Below are 19,855 nucleotides of genomic sequence, written 5' to 3' on the forward strand. Positions count from 1 at the left end.
TACTAGAAGATAAAGTCCAGAGTTGGATGAGGGCCAAAATGAAAGGGCTGTCACACATAGACAGGGTGAATTTGGCTTTGTTTTGTGTCCAATGGGGAATCAGAAAGTGCTTTTAAGTCAGAGAGCAACAGGACACTCTGCATAGAAAGTAAGAGACCACTCGTTAAGAAGATGGTTTAGAGGAAGGGAGAATAGAAGTAGGATTTTTCACACAGTCTTGTAACTCTGCCAATGAGATTTGCCCCATCCAGAATGTGCTTCCCTGTCCTTGAAAACATTTCACTTTCTAAAGCCTTCTCAACTTCCCCAGACCTTGTGCCACTCTTGTCTTTGTCCCCACAGTGCATGGCATACTGCCCTTTTCCGGGAATTAGGTTGAGTTGAGTGTGCTCATGTGACTCTCTGCCCCTGGGGAGAGTGCCCTGTGTAGCTCACCTTCATAGTTCCAGCATTAGCACAAAAGTGCCCAGGGAATGTCTAGATGATTTGTGAAGAGGAGATGGCCAGTCTTGGGGAGACAGAATGAGCCCTGAACAAGGTGCCCAGACAGTTGTTCTGATGTGTTTTTCCATTCAAAGACAGCCGAGAAGAAGTGGTCCTTGGGAGCATTCCTCTACCCAGCTACGTGATCTCACCTGTGGCCCCTGAGGATCGCATAAGTCGCAAGTACTCCTTTAAGGTAGTGCTCCTTCTCTCTCTTGTGCAGCAAATCCATCTTAATGAGCTATTTTCAAAAATGCCTTTACACAAGGAGATTAGGAAGCTAGAGAGTTTCAGATTCAGATTAACAAAGGTATAAATTATTTAAACTAGAATAATCTATCAGTAGTACATTCATTGGAGTCCTCCAGCTTTGTTCAAAACCCCTTTTCCCCTATGGCTACTAGTCTTGCAGTTATATTGCTTTCTTATCAATATAATCAACCAGTGTACCCGTATCTAGCCATTTAGTACAATTGATGATCCCCAAGATGGGTTTATGTCAATTATATTATGAAAGCTCATATTGAGAACTGAGAGCCTGCATGTTGAAGAGATTGTCAGGTTTGTCTGCTTTGTTTATCTTGTAAAGTAATTAGAATGAAATTGATTAATTTTCTGGATCATTGAAGATCCCCAGGAAGATCTGTTCACCAGCAGAACCCCTTTTTTACTTCCTTTGTGTCATGCCACTTGGGGTGTGTAGGGCTGTGATCTTTGGTGGCAGTCCTTTGGTGCGCTCTGGCACCTGTGTGGAGGTTGTAGGAAGACAGTGGTTAGTCTCATACTTGGGGAGTCCTGAGGCCTTCTCCATTGGTGGCCTTCACAGATTCCTTCACTTCAGTACTTTTTTGGGTCCCTCAGGAATGGTGAGGGGATCATCATTTGTACTGAGTGGCAATTCAGTTTATAGCATTTAGAGTAGAAGTCCCAGAGAACACTGCAGCAAGAGTCCTTGGTGACAGTAGAAGAATCCCTGCCCTCTCACAACTGCTCAGGGCAAAAGACAATGCCATGCACTTCAAGCTGGGTAGGAGCTCCTTACCCTACTACTCCTGTCACTTGACTCTTGCATGTTGGGGGTATGAGTACTAGGCAGTAGGCATTACAGCACAGAGTGAGCAGAAGTCACCTTTTTCAGCCATAGATAGTTGAAGGCCCATGGAAAAGACTCAAACAGGACACCCACCATTCTCTGGAAGAGCTGAAGGAGAGTGTTAACATAAAATGGTGGTGATATTATCATTTGGTCCTCAGTCTGTGAGAGACTCTTGCAAAGTGATCTTTTGCACCATAGTCTTGAACTGAGGTCTGTGGTGCTTGGAAAGTCACCTACTATTTTAGTTAGCATTTTCACTGCTGCGACCAGAAGACTTGACAAGAACTCCTTTAGAGAAGGAAGAGTTTATTTGGGGGCTCATGGGTTCAGAGGTCTTGGTGCATAGACAGCTGGCTCCCTTCCTCAGGGTTTGAGGTGAGGTAGGACACCATGGCAGAAGAGTATGGTGGAGAAAAATGGTTTAGGACATTATGGCTTAGGACATCAGGAAGCAGAGATTCCTGCCCCAAAGGCAAGCCCCCAGGGACCACCTTCTCCAACTGCCCCCTACCTGCCTGTGGTTACCATCCAGTTAATCCCTATCAGTTGATTAGCATACTGATTGGATTAAGATTCTCATAACCTAATCATTTCACATCTAAACTTTCTTGCATTATCTTACACATGAGCTTTTGGGGGACACCTCACATCTAAATCATACACCTACATTTCCTGATACCTTTCCTTTCCAAGGGAGCACAGAATAAGCTAATGCTTCAGCTTCATTTCTCAGCAGGTTGGAGCTGTCCTCCCTTGTGTCAAGTGTTTCTCCAGTATTGCTACAGATTGGTGATTCCGGTACCCTCCTCCACTTCCTGATACATGGAATAGTATTCACCTTCTATCTGTAAAACCAAGTACTTTCATGCATTTTAATGCTCCTGGAGAACCTGAGAGGTCAGGATTATTGGCTTCATTTTATATATTAAGAATGTGAGGATCAGAGAGCTTAAGGCACCTTGCCCAAAGTCACAAAGCTGGAAGATGATGGAGGCAAAACTCTACCTGAATTCTATTCTCTTTCATTTAATTACAGGGAGGAGGGACAGTTTCTCACTCTTCCTCTCTGCTTTTCCTTCTATGTCTTCCCTCAGTCACATTGTAGGAAGTAAAAGGCAGTTTGAATGGTCATTTATTGTATTGTTTAGAAAATCTCCTTTGTAGCTCAGGAGCCATTCTGAAATCATATTATTCAATGGCTTTTGGACTTGTCTTTTGCAGCCTGAAAGTCTTCCTTAGAAAACCCTCCTTTCTGGGTTGAGCATCTCTGCTGGGCAAACATGCTACATGTGGTTTGGGATGGAGCAGCATTTGGAATATCCTCAGAGTGACTTATCATGACTATATATATTTCATCTTAACACTTCATTGGGTAGTGTAAAAAATAGATTCCAAGAAAACATATGTGTTAAGCTTCTTCCTCTCACTTTCTCTTTCCCTCTCCCTCCTTCCCCTTTCTCCCTCTTCCCTCCTTAGGAGGACCTCACTAAGTTCTTGGGATGTAGCTCAGTGACAAAGCACTTGTCTAGTATATACAAGGTCCTGGGTTCAATTCCCAATATCCAAAAAAAGAAAGAAAAAGGAAAAAGACAGATTTCACCATGAATGTTCTCCAATCTCCCAAATCTGGGAGACAGAGGACATCATGTATTTAAAGGTGTTTGGGGTCCTAAAGGTCTGAGAGCAGAGAAAGCTACTGTATATCTGGTTGTGGTCAGCAGGTTCTGCAGGAAACATTGTTTTCCTGAGTCAGAAAGACCTCCCTTTGGGTTGTAGCATTGTTCTTTTAGGGGTCAGTAAGTGGGACTTGGGGGTAGTTCAGAATCTGTGTTCTTAGACATTCCAAGAAATGCAGTGCTCTGTCCTGGGCCTCACAATTTGGGTTCTTCTCTGCATGAGGAACTGAAGTGCTCCCACTGATGCTCTTCCTTCCTCTTCCCTATGCTAGTCATGCTGACCTCAACCTAAGGATGAACACTCTGTGCTCTCATCCCTCGTGGGGTTGTGTCCTCTCCTCCTTGCTACTCCTACTAAGTAGCTGCTTATCCTGTGGAAGGCAGCTTGAATGTCAGTTCCTCCAAGTCCTTCTCTAGGTCAGGCCACATTCTCATTACCCTCTCACAGCATCCTGAAACTTTTGATAACATTTACTGCAGTCATAGTTCCTTGTCCATAGGTTCTTCCTACTTGGGTATAAATTGTTATGGCCTTTTTTCAGGCTGCCTTTCCAACTTTTAGGACACACTTTCTAACTAGTACATACTTAATAAATGAGGAATTGTTGCATGAGTAAACTCGAAAATGGGTCAACCAGTTGGGGGACCCTGGCCTTCTGGGTACTCCTTTATTTCCCACATAGGTTTTTCTGTTCTAAAGACTGACCTTGGGGACTTGAGGTAGAAGGATTCTGGCCCCCTTCATCAGTGCTGTATCAAGACCTGAGGCATAAGAGCCAGCAGAGCAGTCAGTCACATCCTAGGGACATGATGTTTTTGAGGTAAATACTTCCTTGCTCACACCTTATTTTTTTTAAGCATAGCCTGGTTTCTGTTCATTCATATAAAGTTGCCTAGTAGGATTTGTTAACTAAGAAGCAGAGGAAGGGGCCATCTCCTATGTGAGACTAGGGCACAGGCGAGGAAACTTCAGGTCATTTGGGCCCTGGCATCTTCCTTAAGCTCAGGAAATCTTGGGCTTGGGTCACTTGGTCAGATGAAAAGGGAGCACCAGTTCTTCTCATAGTTAATATATCTAATATGCACTTGCACAGGCAGAATGCATTTGGGAACTTGTTCTTCAGAACCAAGAGCAGCAGGCACACACCTGCTGCAGTTTGATTAGTGAATGAGTTTATGTTTGTGATCTTACATAGTCACTGTGATGGTAGGTCCAACTCCCAAGGCCCATTTGTAGACAGACATGCAAACTCATGTCTGCATACTTAAGGTATGTCCCAGGTTGATTCCTGGACAAGACTGGTTGCATAAATTCTTGTACAGCAGGGACCTACCATTTCTATTGTGCCCTGGAGAGTTTCCTGTGCTTGTGTCTGGTGGGGTGAACACCTGTTCCAAAACACTCTGTTAACTGGGCAGAAAAGGCTAGGAGGGTATCAGATCTGCAAATTCTCAGTAAGACATTCTTAAGTTCCTTCTCATTCTTTTCTTATTGCTGCATTTCCATTTTGCTAAAATAGAGGAATACATTCTGAGACCGCAGATGACACCTATGATATGCAAAGGATATGCCACTGTAGGGACTTTGACTGAAGGCCAAGTTTGCCTAGACTCCTTTGACACTGGGCTAGATGAACTTGGACATGTGAATGTCAGAAGTGGCCCACATTAAATATGCATTTTAGACTCAATGTTAATGTGGGGAAGAAATAAATTCTGAAGGTTCATCTGAGAAGTTTTCATTCACCCATTTTAGAAGCATGCAACCTTCTAGCTTTTTTAATTAATTAATTAATTTATTTATCCTTAATGGCAGTCTGCCTTTCATTCTGGATCTAGGTTATAGGACCAGTGATCTGTATAATCACCTTCATTTCTAGATAGGATCTGTGAGCATTGTACAGAGAAACCTGGATTTGGAGTCAGACCTGGGCTCCAACTCTTTATTCATTCATTTAACAGATATTTATTTAATACCTACTATGTGCCAGGCACTCTTCCTGGGGTTATAGTAGTGAACAAAATAGAAAAGGTTCCTGCTCTCATGGAGTTTATATTCCAGAGGAGGAGACAGATGATAAGCAGGTGGTATATAAGTGTGTAAAATTAATAGCACCAGCTAATGGTAAGTGTTATGAAGAACCTGTTACTAGATAAAGGTATCTGGGAAAGTTTCCTAACATCTCTGAGCTTCTCTTGATGCATCTGTAAAACAGATTCTGTCTGTATTCTCAAGGCTATTGAGATTAAAATGCAATTGAAATTGTGGAAGTACTCAAGAGATACATAGTAGGCAATAAATCTTACTCTTTCTATACCATCTTCCTAAGTAGGCTATGTGAGATTTTACTTGCAGATTTTAAGAAATTGGTCTCTGCTTATCAGAGAAACTGGTGTTGCTTCTGGTTTGCAAACCATCCCAGTTGCTTTTTAGAGGTCAAGCCCCACACCTCTTCCCAGGCCCTTTGTGAGAATATACATGAAAGCACCTTGAGGCAGAAGCACGTAATAGGTGCACCAGAGTTTTTAATCAAAGGTTGGTTAACTCTTTCCAACTCTGTAGTGCCTATTTGAAGAGACAGAACAGTAGCTTCTGTGGTGAGAATTTGTCACATTTTTGTGCCATGCAGTTGAAGCACAGTGAACATCAGCACCAAGCCACATGTTGCTGCAACTGATTTTGACTCAGTTCTTGTCTGATTTTAGTCAAAGCAAGAATTATGTGCTTCAGAAGAGCCAAAACAGGGAATCCCAAGAGTCTGTTTTTACAGAATAGGGTTTTTAAAAAAAAGTCTGTTTCTGGGGCCAGGGATGTGGCAAAGTGGTAGAGCATTTGCCTTGCATGCTTGAGGCCCTGGATTTGGTTTGCAGCAACATATGCACGTGCGCGCACACACACACACACACACACACACAGATATACACACATGGTTATTGTTATAAGCCTTGCCTCTGTGATCCTTGGTAAGCAGAAGTAAGATAAATAGGAAATAGCAGCAGGACTTTTCTCGTGGAGAATAGACACAGCTCTCACTGGGCCTTACAGCACTAAGGAAGCAGAATCTAGCCCATGAGATTTTCCAGGTGTGGAACAAAGCTGGTTGGTGCTGGTTTTTTTCAGTCTGGAAGGGGAAGAACATGACCAGCTGCTTCCTTCTTGCTTCTCAATGGGAAATGTGTACTAATCTCTATGTTCTGGATTTCCATCTCCACATGTACAGGCTGTGCACACGGGGATGCGAGCACTTATCTACAACAGCTCTACGGTGGGCTCTCAGGCTGAGCACTCGGGCATGAGGACCTACTACTTCAGTGCTGACACCCAAGAGGACATGAATGCCTGGATCAGAGCCATGAACCAGGCTGCACAGGTGCTATCTCGATCATCACTGAAGAGGTCAGTCCTAATGGAGGGTCCCGACCAGAGCTTCCTACTCTAGGATGGGAACCCAGATAAATCCTCTGATGCCTGAAATTCCACTATTTACTCCCTGGCATTAAGCATTGCTCTCTTTTTGAAATCCTTTTTAACAATGATTGCTTCGAGGAGGATGCCTAAATGGCTAACCCAAGTTGACCACCCCTGCTGGATGTTCCTCTAGAGGTCTAGTCCCCTTTCTTCACTAAACAGAGAGAAACACTAATGCCAGGAGGGTTGCACCAACTGCCTGGGATATACAACCATGGGAACTGGCATATTTGTGCTTGTCTGTTATTATTCTTTTCTGTGTGGTAGAAGGGACAACCTTGAACACCAGATTGGGGAGGGGAACAGGGCTGGCAAGAAAGGTCTTGCTGACTGAAAGTATGCTACAGCTGCCTACCAAGTCCAGCTTCTTCCTTTGAGTGGCCCAACCAAGGATACAGTGGGGGATCTTGAAATTCCTGAGTCTGTTGGCTATAGATGACACCCTGAGAAAATGTGAAGGAGGAATGAGAGTGGAGTTGGAAGCTCAGAGAGAGCAGAGAAACATTGAAGAAGTCAAGTATATGTTTAGCTAGTCTGCATGGGACATGGGCCCCATTTGTCCCTATAGACACACCTTGCTCTGTATAGAGGCAGTGTTCTTTCAGTGAGGCATGAAGGGGGCATTCTCTAACAACCTAAAGGCACAATGTTTGAGAGAATAGAAGTGAATTTCATGTGGTATATTAGCTTTTCAATCTTTTCTAACTTCTGTTTGTGTAATTTTGGGTATTCGTGTTATTTCCCAGCGTCAGGTTCTCTTTCTTGAGGCAGATGAACCTTTGGTATATAGTGATCTCCTTCAACTGGGCAGATTAGGGTCAAACCCTATTCTGCAGATCTTCCATAGCACCTCAGTCCAAGCTTTTATTACACTGGGTTTTATTGCCCCTTCTGTCTTCTCTTCAGTATCCTAGGCGCCACACAAGAATTATCTTTGTCTTCTGCACAACATCTGACACACAGTAAACTCTCAGATGACTGTTGAGTAGCAGGTTGAAAGAATGAATGAATTAATGAATGAGTGAACATGCCAAGCAGGACAGAACCAAAAACTGAGCAGTTTCTCCATGGACCCTGAATCAGTAGCTCTTTACTACAGGTATTCAGTCAGTTTTGACTCTACCTGTCATCCAGCCTGAATTATTCTGTGGCGTTTATGATGACAGGACAGCCTCTCCCAGTAACCTGCAGGTTCACAATGTCTAGCATTTCCTAGGAGGAGGAAACTGAGTAGGTTTGACACAACTTATTCTTGGTGCACATGCCAGTCCCTAATGCTGCACAAACACATATGATTCTTTATGTAAAGTCAGAGGATTTCTTCTTATGTCCCTACTTTATTCAATGCATTGTGGCTGACTAGTAACTAGAGTACTGGGTAAAAGAAAATTTGAGAATAACATTGGCCTTAACAGGAAAAGATACTATGATTGACAAATGACATTTGCTTAGGACTCTTGAGGATTAATTTGCTAGCCGAGATTTGGGTATTTTTTACTTTTTCCTACCTGAAGAATATGTAATTAGCTGTCGTATTTTGTTTCTGGGAGGGAGCCTTCCCTTATATGGTCTCAGGCCATTGTGTTGTCTCTAACTTTTCTCTAAACTTTTTGAAATTTCTTCTAATTTCAAATGTTTATTTTTTGCTTTTAATAAACTCTTAAAACCTCATGATAAAGTTTGTCCAAGATTCCTTCCCTCTTAAAAAAAGAAAAAGAAAAAAAAAAACTAAACTAAAAAACTTGTTCTATCTTCCAAGCTGGAATAATAAAGACATAATCACATTTTCCCTTAAGTTCTTGAGAGGTGAAATTGTCAGCCAAGCAATAAAGACTTATTAAATGTTCTGTTTTTCCAGAATAAAATGTTCAGACATTTGGTTAGTTAAAATTATCTGTCAGGCAGACTAAAGCTTTCCTCTGCTTCCGTCTGGTGATGTGCATTGCAGAACCCCTCTCAGTAAGTGGGCGGCTCCAGGGGTAGCTTTTGTTCTCTCCCTCTGTGATTCCCACCCAGATCCTTCTGTCCTCATTCACACAGGTAGTTGCTTTCTTTGTGAATGATGGTTTATTAATAGCACTCATGATTGCAGGTAACTGAAAACATAGAATAATCTACCTTAAAAGAGGGAAAATTATTGGTTCATGTCACTGAAAAGTTCAAGATAGACCCAGCTTCAGAACAGCTGGGTTCAGGGCTCAGACAATATTATTAGAAATCATTCTCTCAGGCTCTGGGCTCTGCCCACCTCTGGGTTAGATTTAGTCTTGTGCTCCATGGGAAGGTCCCTGGCACATCCAGGATCTGGGGGTAAGATAAGCTGCAATAACCCCAGACTTGGCCATCCAGATTAAAGTCAGCAGTAAAGAGCCAGAGTCTTGTCCCAAAGCTCTGAGATCCATCCAGATTAGACAGATTAAGGACAGGCTTTATGTCCTAAACCATCCACTGTGATGATACAGGCTGACTAGCACACTTCTGAGGACAGAGTTGGAACCTTGTTCAGGTTATGGGAGATTGAGAGTCAGGTGGGGATGGGTTCCCAAGGAAAGGTTAGGGCTATGGACAGAGGACCCAGAACGGCGTGTTAGAATGAAGTAAAGGGAGCATCAGCAACCAGTGTCTAGGCTGGACAATTCACCCCTCACTTCCTACTTCTGTTTCTTTTGTCTCCTCCCAGAGCTTAGTCTCTGATTTCAGGTAGACTTGGGCTCAAATCCTAACTCTATTGCTTTCTAGCTGTGACATCTCATACAAATTACATGTGCTTTTTAAATATCAGTTTTTCTGAGTTCATAGGGTCTTTACAAGGATTAAATAAATGAAAATATAGGGTGCTTACTTAGTATATGGACTGCTCCATGGCAGATATGCTGGCTTTTATGGTGTTTGGGTTGGTGTTGTTATGGATTTTTTTCTTTACAGCCTCTGGTTTCATCATTAATCCTCTGGATCATGTTGATTGTGAGTGTCCTGTGAGCAGATGACACTCTCTCCCTTGCCAGGATGTCCCCTTCCTCTTGCTGTGTGAGCTGTGGTTCAGCAGCCCAAGCTCCCTGTAGTACCACCCCCAAGCCTTTTCTTCAGCTCCCCGCTCCTCCTCCTCTTCCTGTTGAACTCCTGCGGCTCAGGAGCAGAACTGCACCTCTTACCTCTGTCCTCTTTGTTTTGTGCACTGACTTCTGAATCCCACAATAGAGCCACCACACCACATACTTTTAAGGGGTACCAAGACTGCTATCAGCGTCTGCTCTCCTCCCTCTGTCCATAATTGCTTCTCCTTCATTTCCATATCCTGACACTTGCCTGACCCTGGATTCTGATTTTTGAGTCCCTGTAGCCTCCTTGAAATCTTTGTCCCCAATTTGTCTAAGGGTGCTTTGTCATCTCCACCAAACTAAAGCACTAAGCGAGGAGGTCCATTTGCCTTTCCAGCTCTCAGAACTGAAAAATGACTCAGACAGAAGGGCATGGCAGAAAACAACTCTCCTCTTTTTTCACTCTCCAAGGCTCTCTGGTGTTATTGTAACTCTGTTTTAGTACTGAAGAAATTTAAAGTCTAGTCACCTTTGGAGTAAAATCAAATTTCCTTGGCAGGGCCTTCAAAGCCTGCATGGGCCTGGTCCCTACAACATTTGTTTTACCTCTTGACATTCTCATTCCTTGTCTCAACCATACTGAAATTTCAGCAACATGAACCCCAGTGCATTTGTTCATGCATTCATCTATTTAGTCTTTTATTCTACACATATTTATTGAGGGCATATTATGGGTTAAACATTGATAAACTTAGCAGTGTTTCAAGAGAAAAGCAAAGTCCCATGCAACTTACATTCTGGAGAGAAGTGAGGAGAAGTCAGACCATAAACAGGAAATAAATTAACAAGACAAATTTTATCATGATCTGTGTATGAAGACAGTAAAACAGTGTAATTGGGTAGGATGGGACCAGGGAATGGGAGTAACCACTTCTGTTTGGTGGTCAGGGAAAGGCCTCTCTATAAGAGGATAATGTGGAAGTGAGGCTGGATTGGTATAAGAAAGTCAAATATGCAAAACTGAGGAAAGGCACTCTTGGTAGAGGGAATGGTATGTGCAAATACCCTGAGGTGAGAATGAGCTTAGAGTATGGCTGAATCAAAGTGAGCAAGGGGGACAATAGACCATGATAAGATCTAGGAGGTAGGTAGAGGTTTCTCATGAAGTACCAGGATTCCTCTGAGCTTTGCTCATCTTCAACCCCAGCCATCTCACCCTTACCAGAACTACTCCAGTACATCCTTCAAATCTTACCCTATATGCATGTCATTCCCTCCTTTCCCATCTCTTCAGCATGTTAGATGCCTCTGCTTGCAGTATTCTATCATTCCTTAGTCATAGATCTTTCATGCTTAAGTTGTGGGCCTACTTTTTCATTGTCATCCCTATCAGACTTTAAGCTATTTGAAAACAATAAGCTCATTCATCAGTGCCTGGCACAGTGAGTGTTCAGTTATGCATAAGTGCATGGGTTTGGCTGGCCAAGGAGGTATGAATGCAAGAACAAAATAGCTGTGAAACTTCCACCTATAAGATGTTCAAATAAGGACCTGGGATGACTGGGAGCAATCTGAACTCTCACTCTTCTGGGATTTGTGCTTAGGGAATCAGCTTATTCAGAAATACCCCTACACACCAGGCTCTCTGCACTCCTTTGAATAATCGAATCTTTTGCCTTCAAATTCTGATCACCTTGGGTAATGTATGGCCGGACAACCCCTGAGACTGTATAAGCCTCTTGGACCCTCAGCAGAATAAGTACTTTATAGACAGGGCTTTGGAGTCAGTTCAGGGGGTTCTAGTCCTCCTTGTGTCACCTGTGCATGATCTAGGGCAAGTTGGTCGACCTCTTTGAGCTTCACTTTCATTACCTGTAATGAAAGAGTAATAACATCTTCAATCTCATGGGTTTGTGTGATGATAAGAAGAGTTAATAAAGTGCTTAGCTCAGGATTTTCATTTCATATATAGTCACTGATAGCTCCATTGTCATTGTCCCTATCCTTCATTAGAGATGATTTATTGTAAATAATATGGTACTCATGTGAGTGCCTCTGCCTCTCTGGGCTTGACAGTCCTGACTTTGCAAGATTACTATAGAAATTAGAGGTGGTCTATGTCAAATTCCTGGTACACAGTAGGACCTAGCATATGGTAACAGCCACCAAACATTGGTCTTTAAAAAAAAAAGGTGTTACCCTGACTGACTGCTGTGGAAAGGTGGAAAGTCAATGAAGGTAGCATGTTCCAGAGCTTCAGACTGGCTCAGGTTGAGCTGAGACAGGTTGTATGACTTACCCAGGTGGAAGGAACAGAGGAGGATTCTCTAGGCAGAAATGAATGCAGTGGAGAGACCTAGCGGCCTCTGAATATCTTTCCTCTTTTGTTAGTCTGGTTTGTCAGTACATACCAGTTCACCTGAGATTTCGCCAATAGCCACTCTGCTGATGCAAGAGTCAGCCTCCGCTTGGTAGTTGGGCTGTTTCTTTTATTTTGCAGCCTCGCTCATTGGGAACAGCAGCCTGGAGAGTTGTGGAGCGTGCTGTCAGAGCGGTCAGGCCCTCTTTTGTTAATTCAGGTAGAGCAGGCTGAGCATGAAAGTTAGCAGGATATCTTCCCCATCCCAGGGGGGCTACCCTATTTAACTCTGGGGGAAAGAAGAGACCAATTTCTGTCTCCATTGTTCTCCACCAACTCCTTCCTCAAATGCTAGGAACTAATTTGAACAAGCAAGCTTTCCTGAGGGCTCTCCAGATAATTTTGGCCCCTTTCTCTTTAATCTTTTTGTACTATTGATTTTTCCCGGGGTGGGTTCTGGCTTGTGAGCCCACCTTGCTTCTGAGACTGGGGAATCAGTGCTTAGGACTCAGGATCTGTCAACACAGGCTAAGCTAACTTCTTATGGCAGGATGTCTGCCTTCTGGCCTGGCTCTGTTCAAATCCTCCAAGATATCAGTGACCTGACCCTGTTCTTGGCTGCTAGTTTGGCCATCTAGGTAAGATGAGTGGGGTAGGAAGCCCCTCCACTGGTAATAAAATAGAAGGGCTGTGCCTGCCAACAGGACACAAACCCCTTCATGCTATCATTCCTCTTCCCACCTTGATCTTTGAATGACATTTGATGTATGTAGGGAATGTCTGTATTTTTAGATTAAGATAGAGAGAAATACTATTATTTATTGCCTGCTAAGGTAAAGGGTTTACAGGCAGAGCAAAATAGTAATTGGTGTACAACTATTTGGTAAGATCTATTAAATTCTAAGTTCTTAAGAAGAAAAGGAATAAGACAGAAGTATTCCCAGTGTGAAATAAGTGTTCCTGCCCTTTGCAGGGAGAAATAAGAATTTGCTCTAAGCAGACACAGCATTCTGAGATGTGCTGCAAATGAAGGGGCCCAACTCCATCCAATGATAAACTCAACCTTTCTCCTTGGTTAGGGAGTGCATTTAGTTACCAGCAATGAAACACCCCCAATTAGGATGACATAATCAAATTGGGTTTTGGTTTTCTCATACTAATATGAGGTAGGGTTTCCACACACTGGTACAGTATTTTCATGATGCTATCAGGAACCCTGGCTTCCTTATGCCCAAGTTTTAGTATGTGATTTCCATCCTTGTATTTGTTACCTTGCAATCAGTAGAGAGTTTAAATTTTAGGCAAGAAGAAGAGAAGGGTTAGCAAAGCCTGCATTTTTTTGAGGACTTTCCTGGAAGACCCACCCAACAATTTCTGTTTACATTTTTTGACTGGGCCAATGTTTACCTGATTGCCCTCAGCTTCAAGGGAGATTGGGAAATACAAGTTTTTTGCTGGATGTACTGTTGCTTTGGAAAAAACAGGGCAAAGAAGGAAAGAATAAATGCTGCATAGTACAGCATCTTTCTGTATAGTCTCTCTAATCCTTACAAAGAAGCAGGGCCTATTATCCCATTTTGTAGTTGAGAAACATGACATTGGAGAGGTCACTTGTCCAAGGTCACTCAGCTTAACTATGGTAGAGTCTGTTCCTGAATTCATGATCGACTAGCTCTAAGCCCTATGCTCTCTGATTTTATTTTATTTTAATTTTTTTGGTACCGTGTGCTTAACACTGAGCAAGACCCCCAGCCCTTTTTAAATTTTTGAGACAGGGTTTTGTCAAGTTGCTTAGGGCCTTACTAAGTTGCTAAGGCTGGCTTTCAACCTGTGATCCTCCTCCCTCAGTTTCCTAAGCCACTGGGATTACAGGTGGTGCCTGGGTTGTCATTTTAAAAAAGTGGTGCATATGAACAAAATGGTCACTGAGTGTCAGGAATTCTCTGTGGTTTTGAACCATCAGTGATTCAATTTGTTCATGATGGTAGTAATGACCTGCACAGGAATAGCAGCCCATCTGGAAAGGCTTGTGTCATCTTAACTGTACATACTAGGCTCTTCATGGCCAAGTCCTCTGAATGACACAGTCCTTGATATCCAAGGGGTGATTCATTCTTCCCTACCATTGTGCCGAATTGAGCATTGAAGATCTCTTTTACGACAAGTCTTCTGATTTGAGAAGACATGTTAAATTTGGGGGAATGCAAGGAGGAAACCAAAAATTTTGGCCTTAGATCTCAATTCTTAGTGAGTTAAATGTTTAAGTCAGGGAAGGTTGGGTAATAGGGAACATTACCTGCACCTTTGTCACCTGGAGCCACAGACCGAACATTGTGAACCCAAAGGTGCATATTTTGTGAGTCCCAGGAACCAGGGCAATAAGGAGCTGTTTATAACTCTGAAGTAAACTGCTGGGTGACAAGCAGACTACCACCCATTTAACCATCTTCTAAAGGTTCGTTTTGCATTGAATGTTGGTATTAATCTGAAGAAAAGATATATCATCCCTATCAAATTGATTTCCAGGAACTACTAGCATGTATAAAAGTATGTATCCTTACATGTATACTTGCAGCAAGAACTATGATTTTTGTTATAAAATAATCTTCCAGGCTAGAGGAGATTAAAAAACTCCATGTTTTAAGGTTAGGTATTTGTAAGAATAATATTAAATGTTACCATGACTAAATTGAATTGAGGGTCACTTGACTTTGAAGGTAGAGGCTATTTTCCCTACTATTTTCTTATACCTCAGGTGTCTGTCCCAGTGAGACATGGATAGGTGCTCAGTAAATTCATGGTGGTTGGTTAGTAAAGAAAGAAAAATACACATTACAATTCGTTGGGCTGAGACATTGCACATATAATCATTGGGTTTTGAAGCTAAAGAAACCCTTGTTTCTCTTCAATTCTAATGCCATACATGTTAGTGGCATGTTTGTTTCCTACCTGGCTCTTAATGACAAGGTGCTGTTTGTCTCTGGGGTATGAATAACAAGAAGATAGTTACTTGGGTTTCACAATTGGTATAACCACTTGGTAATATAGGAGTAAGTGAATCCAAAGTGGTGTGCCTGGTCGTAGTTTCTGCAACTTGGTTAGTGTGTGACCCAGAAGGCATCTCAGTGGCAGCCTTAGCACATCCTCCATGGGTGGTTTCCTGAATTTGGGGAATAGTAAAGAAGATAAGAGCCACCTTAACCATCTTGAAGCTGCTGGTGGGGTTATGCTGATAAGGAATAAAGGAGGGAAGGAAAGTTCAACTTCAACATGCACACCTTGTACAACAGAGTTGCCCCCTCCTAAGCCTACAGTAAGAATCAATTTTTCTTGAAGTATAGGTCCCTGAATATTTTCCATGTTTTCTTACTGATGGAGCTGATAGACTCACTGAATGTTAGCAGTGGAGGGACTCCCAGAGATCACCACTTCAGAGCATCATTATAAAATGATGTAATAGTCCTTTCAGTATAAGTAATAAAAACCAAAGTTGTAACTTCATGAGAAAGGGAATTTATTGGTTTGCAACCAGAATGTCTGAGGATGTATCTGATTTAGGTGTGACTCTATCTGGGACCTAGTCTTTAGGACTCTGTTTCTCTCCAGCTGCTTTCCTTGATGTTGGCTTCATTCTCAGTGTCTTCCCACATAGTTGCAGCTGCTCAAGAGTAGCTTGAGCCAAAGTCCCAGGGCTAACTCTAAAAGGCCTGGGTTGGGCCATGAACCAGTCACTGAAACTCTGGAGACTTAGTGGGACAAAGAGTAGTAAAGACAGCAGTGCCCAAACCATGTGGTCTGAGGTGGGTAGGGGAGATGATCCCTAAATGAAAATGAAAATGCTGTTATCAGAAGGGCAATGGATGCAGGTGTGGGTGGGAAGGAAAGTTGTCCCCTAGTGATGAATAAAGGGAGGTTTTAGGGAAAATCATTTTTTTTTTTCTCACAAAGCTTGGGATAGCCAAGGAAAAGGGTATTAGTACATTGACAGTGAGAAGCATGATTGCTTTTCTCAGTTCTCCATGCGTAGGTTGAGGCAGACAGTTAGACAAACACATTATAAGAACCAACCCCTGTGCTGGGAATTGTATTTTCACTTCACACTGACATTTTGTTTCCCAGATTGGGTTGATTCTGCTCTGTGCCAATTATTAGTAGCTGAGGTTCTAAGGTTGCTGCAAGGATGCCTGGGGTCTGGCCGCTGAGATATAAATGCAGCCATATCTCCATTATATTCTCACAGATTGAAATGGAGACCCTACTGGCTTGACCATTTTAAGAGTGATGCATCTTATCAATTTAAAAAATTTCAGATCATAGGAAAGAATGAACACTCCTCAATTAATTCTGCAGAACTAGAATATCTTAATGCCAAAACCTGATAAAAAATTGTTCCCAATAAAAACTGTGGGACAATTAAAAAAATAGTATATCTAAGACCAGAACATTTTTACCAAGGAGTACAGCTAGACCACTGCCCCATTAAGTATCCCTAGTGATTTTTCTAGTCCATCTGAGCTGGATTATGTTCCTCAGACTCCAGTGGGAATGCAGACGTAATTAGAACTTATCCCAAGGAGGCAGGAGGAGAGGCAGCTTACAGTGGGAGATGAGCCCTCCGCTATATTCCAGAGCTGCTCTTCTCGTCTCAGTTCATACCCTGAGCTGTCATACCTCTCTTCTCTTTAACAATTTCCAGGTTTGTTTGCATGGAGATAAGCCATGGACACACACATGGAAAGTCAGTAGGGTTGGAGGCTATAGCCCACAAACTCTGGAGTCAATCTGCTTTAACCACTGGTGTCATTCTGCTCCAACTGTGTGATTCGGGGCAAATCATTGGTCTCTGTGTCTCCATTTCCTTAGCTCTAAAATCAGACTACTAATATAGGATCAGACTACTAATATAGGACAGTGCTATTGGGTTCCTATTTGAGCTGTTCCCTGATAAGATAAATAAGTGGTTGTATGGAAGAGTGCCTGTTCTCTTGCTACCAACTCTGAAAAGTGTTAACTAAGTTGTCAGTTGTACTTCAGGCTGTACTAGATACCAGTGGGAGAGATCCTGGACTCAGGAGCCTTCTTTCCAAGCTGGGCTGCCCCACACAGACATATGGACAAATGACAGAAAGGAAAGGTAGAATCAGTGGCACAGAGTAGGATGGGACGTGTCATGATTTCATGAAATTATCACTTGTATCACTTTGTTCTTTTATACAGTGGTGCTTACAGAGTGCCTTTCCAGACCAGTCATTTTGCAGAAGTTGTGGACATATGCAACAATCAGGCCCTCTGCTCTGAAGGAACCTGTAGTCTATTTGGAAGCTAAATGAGTAAAAACACAGTTTTGTTCCCAGTATAATTAGTGTGCAACAGGGTCAGTGTAAAGTCTCATCCTAAATTGAGGGTGTGTGTCAGGGGTGACTTCCTGGAGAAGGTAACATTTAAGCCAGATCCCCAAAGGAGTGAAGAAGGATGGGGCATGGAAGGTGTTTGAAACAGAGAGAATAGTCTGTGCAGAGGCCCCAGAGGTGAGTGAGTGTAATGTGTGTGCACTGAGGAGTCTTGGCTGTGGAGTGGGCTGAATTTGTTCATGTTGTTGCAGGGATACGGAGAAGGTGGAGCGACAGGCAGTGCCCCAAGCCAATCACACAGAGCTGTGTCGAGAGTGTGGCAGTGTTGGACCCGGACACTCAAGAGATTGTCCTTATCGTGTTCATGATGACTCCTTCGGCTTCGAGAGGCGGGAGCAGGAGGAAGAGCGGTACCGTTCCCAGAAGGACCCACTGGAGGGCAAGAGGGACAGGAGCAAGTCCAGGTCCCCATATTCACCAGCAGAGGAAGATGCCTTATTTGTGGATTTACCTAGTGGTCCGAGAGGCCAGCAGGCACAGCCCCAACGGGCAGAGAAGAATGGCGTGCTCCCAATCTCCTACACCCCAGGAGAGCAGAATGGGACTGGCGGGTACCAGCGGGCCTTTCCTCCGAGAGCCAACCCAGAGAAGCACAGCCAGCGGAAGAGCAGCCTGGCTCAGGCAGAGCCCTGGGCAAAGACCCAGAAGGGAGATGGCAGGAGGTCAGTCATAGACTCAGGATCTTGCTAATAATGGGCATAATAATACAGTAACAATGGCTATCATTTCCCCAGCACTCACTGGGTAAATGCCTGCCTTAAACTCTTTACCTCCATTATCTACATAAATCCCTCTAACAGCCCCATAAGGAGGAGTGATATCTCTAATTTATAGACAAAGAAACTGGGACTTAGAGAAGTGAAAGAACCACATAGACTAGAGGCAATGTCAGAGTTCACACCTGGGTCTGTGGGTCTCCAAAGCCCACATAAAGTTACGCCAAGGTGTTGGCGCTCCCCTCTGATGGTGCTTGAGCCATTCAGCACAGAGATACTAATGAATCTTCTCCTCTTATGCTGCTTTCTCTCTGCACCCGGGAAATATTTGTAGAAATGAGAGTAAATACAGATCCGAGATTTCATTCCAGGCACATGGAGAAGTGCTCAGACGCTGCTGACATTAGGCTTTTTCAAGCCCACTACCTTCAAGAATGATCTTTAATTGTTTAGGAGAGGTGCATCTCCTGCTATTTGCAAAGCACTATCTACATTTTATGGTAATTTTAGATTAATTAGGATACATTTATGAACATGAAGAATGCAGGATCACCCAGCTTCTCTGCTGTCCTCAGAAACCACTGTACTTTGTCTTCATTATGAAACTACTGAAACAAGAGGAGACAGCAAAGCCAATGTACATTTAGAAAGCCTTCCAGGGTCTGGAGAGTCATGGTAGATGTACCAGAGATCAGTGTCCCACAGGCCTGATGACATGTTCTAAAATGCCATACTTCATTCTCCCTGTCGGTGAGGCCCAGAATGTCTGCCCGTGGCTCTGGAGGCTGTGGAACTCCTCAGGGAACAGTTGGGCCTGTTTTGAGATGTGTGGGGGTGCATGCGTGGGTTGCTGTGATTCTCCTTTAATCTGGTCCAGCTGGGCCGTTGTGAGGGTGGACATGAAGAAATCACAATGGAATCCCTCTAAATGACTGAGAGACATTGCTGGGCAGCAGACCAGGGAAGGCCTTTCATTTAGTGACTAAGATACCTTCCCACTTCCACCAGGGAATGACCTGGTGTCAATTCTCTTGTTTTTCCTTCAAATTTGTGTCTTATTAAAAACAGAGAGCTACTGCCCCAGGCAGGGGAGTGGAACTGCTCTCCTTGGTGCTGGGCTAGGTGACCCCTACCCAGGTAGTAGGTGTAAGATGACCAAGGCTGAGTGAGGTTAGAAAATTGACAGGGGCGGCATCATGTAGGTCTTATTCTCCAAGGTAAGGCATTTGAATTTTATTTGAAAAAACAACAGTGGGAACCAGTAGAAGACTTTAGGCAGATAAGTGATGTGATCTGATTTGTATTTTTCAAAGAAAATAAGAACCTAGGAGGAGGCTATTGCAATAGTCCAGGTTGGTAATGATGGAAATTGAAATAAACAGATTTGAGGTATTGGGAGATGGAAATTGCAAAGTCTGTCAGTTCATTGGATATGCAGGTTGAAGGGAAGAGAGGAATGAGGATGACCCCTAGATTTTGACCTGAGCAACTCAGTGGTTGCTGAAATGGGGAAGGCTAAGCAAAGAACGGGTTTAGAGGTGATCAGGATTTCCATTTTGGACATACCAGTGGGAAGGACTGCAGGTGGAGCTGGACTTGGTAGATGG

At 43.2% G+C, this 19,855-nt stretch overlaps 1 protein-coding gene across 10 annotated transcripts in view; it reads left to right on the forward strand.

Moving 5' to 3' along the window:
• The window catches only part of Plekha7 (pleckstrin homology domain containing A7), a 212,231-nt gene that overhangs the window by 148,885 nt on the left and 43,491 nt on the right, over positions 1-19,855 (forward strand). For all 10 annotated transcript variants that reach the window (XR_007103905.1, XM_047516606.1, XM_047516600.1 and 7 more), the window contains exons 8-10: positions 579-679; positions 6,477-6,652; positions 17,724-18,194. Coding sequence is in view for 9 of the 10 variants with exons in the window: in XM_047516606.1 (XP_047372562.1) it covers positions 579-679; positions 6,477-6,652; positions 17,724-18,194 (748 nt within the window). In the remaining variant the exon portion in view is untranslated. The remainder of the gene's footprint in view (positions 1-578; positions 680-6,476; positions 6,653-17,723; positions 18,195-19,855) is intronic.

This window comes from Sciurus carolinensis, chromosome 11, assembly GCF_902686445.1.
Source record: "Sciurus carolinensis chromosome 11, mSciCar1.2, whole genome shotgun sequence".
In the NCBI taxonomy this organism is placed as follows: domain Eukaryota; kingdom Metazoa; phylum Chordata; class Mammalia; order Rodentia; family Sciuridae; genus Sciurus; species Sciurus carolinensis.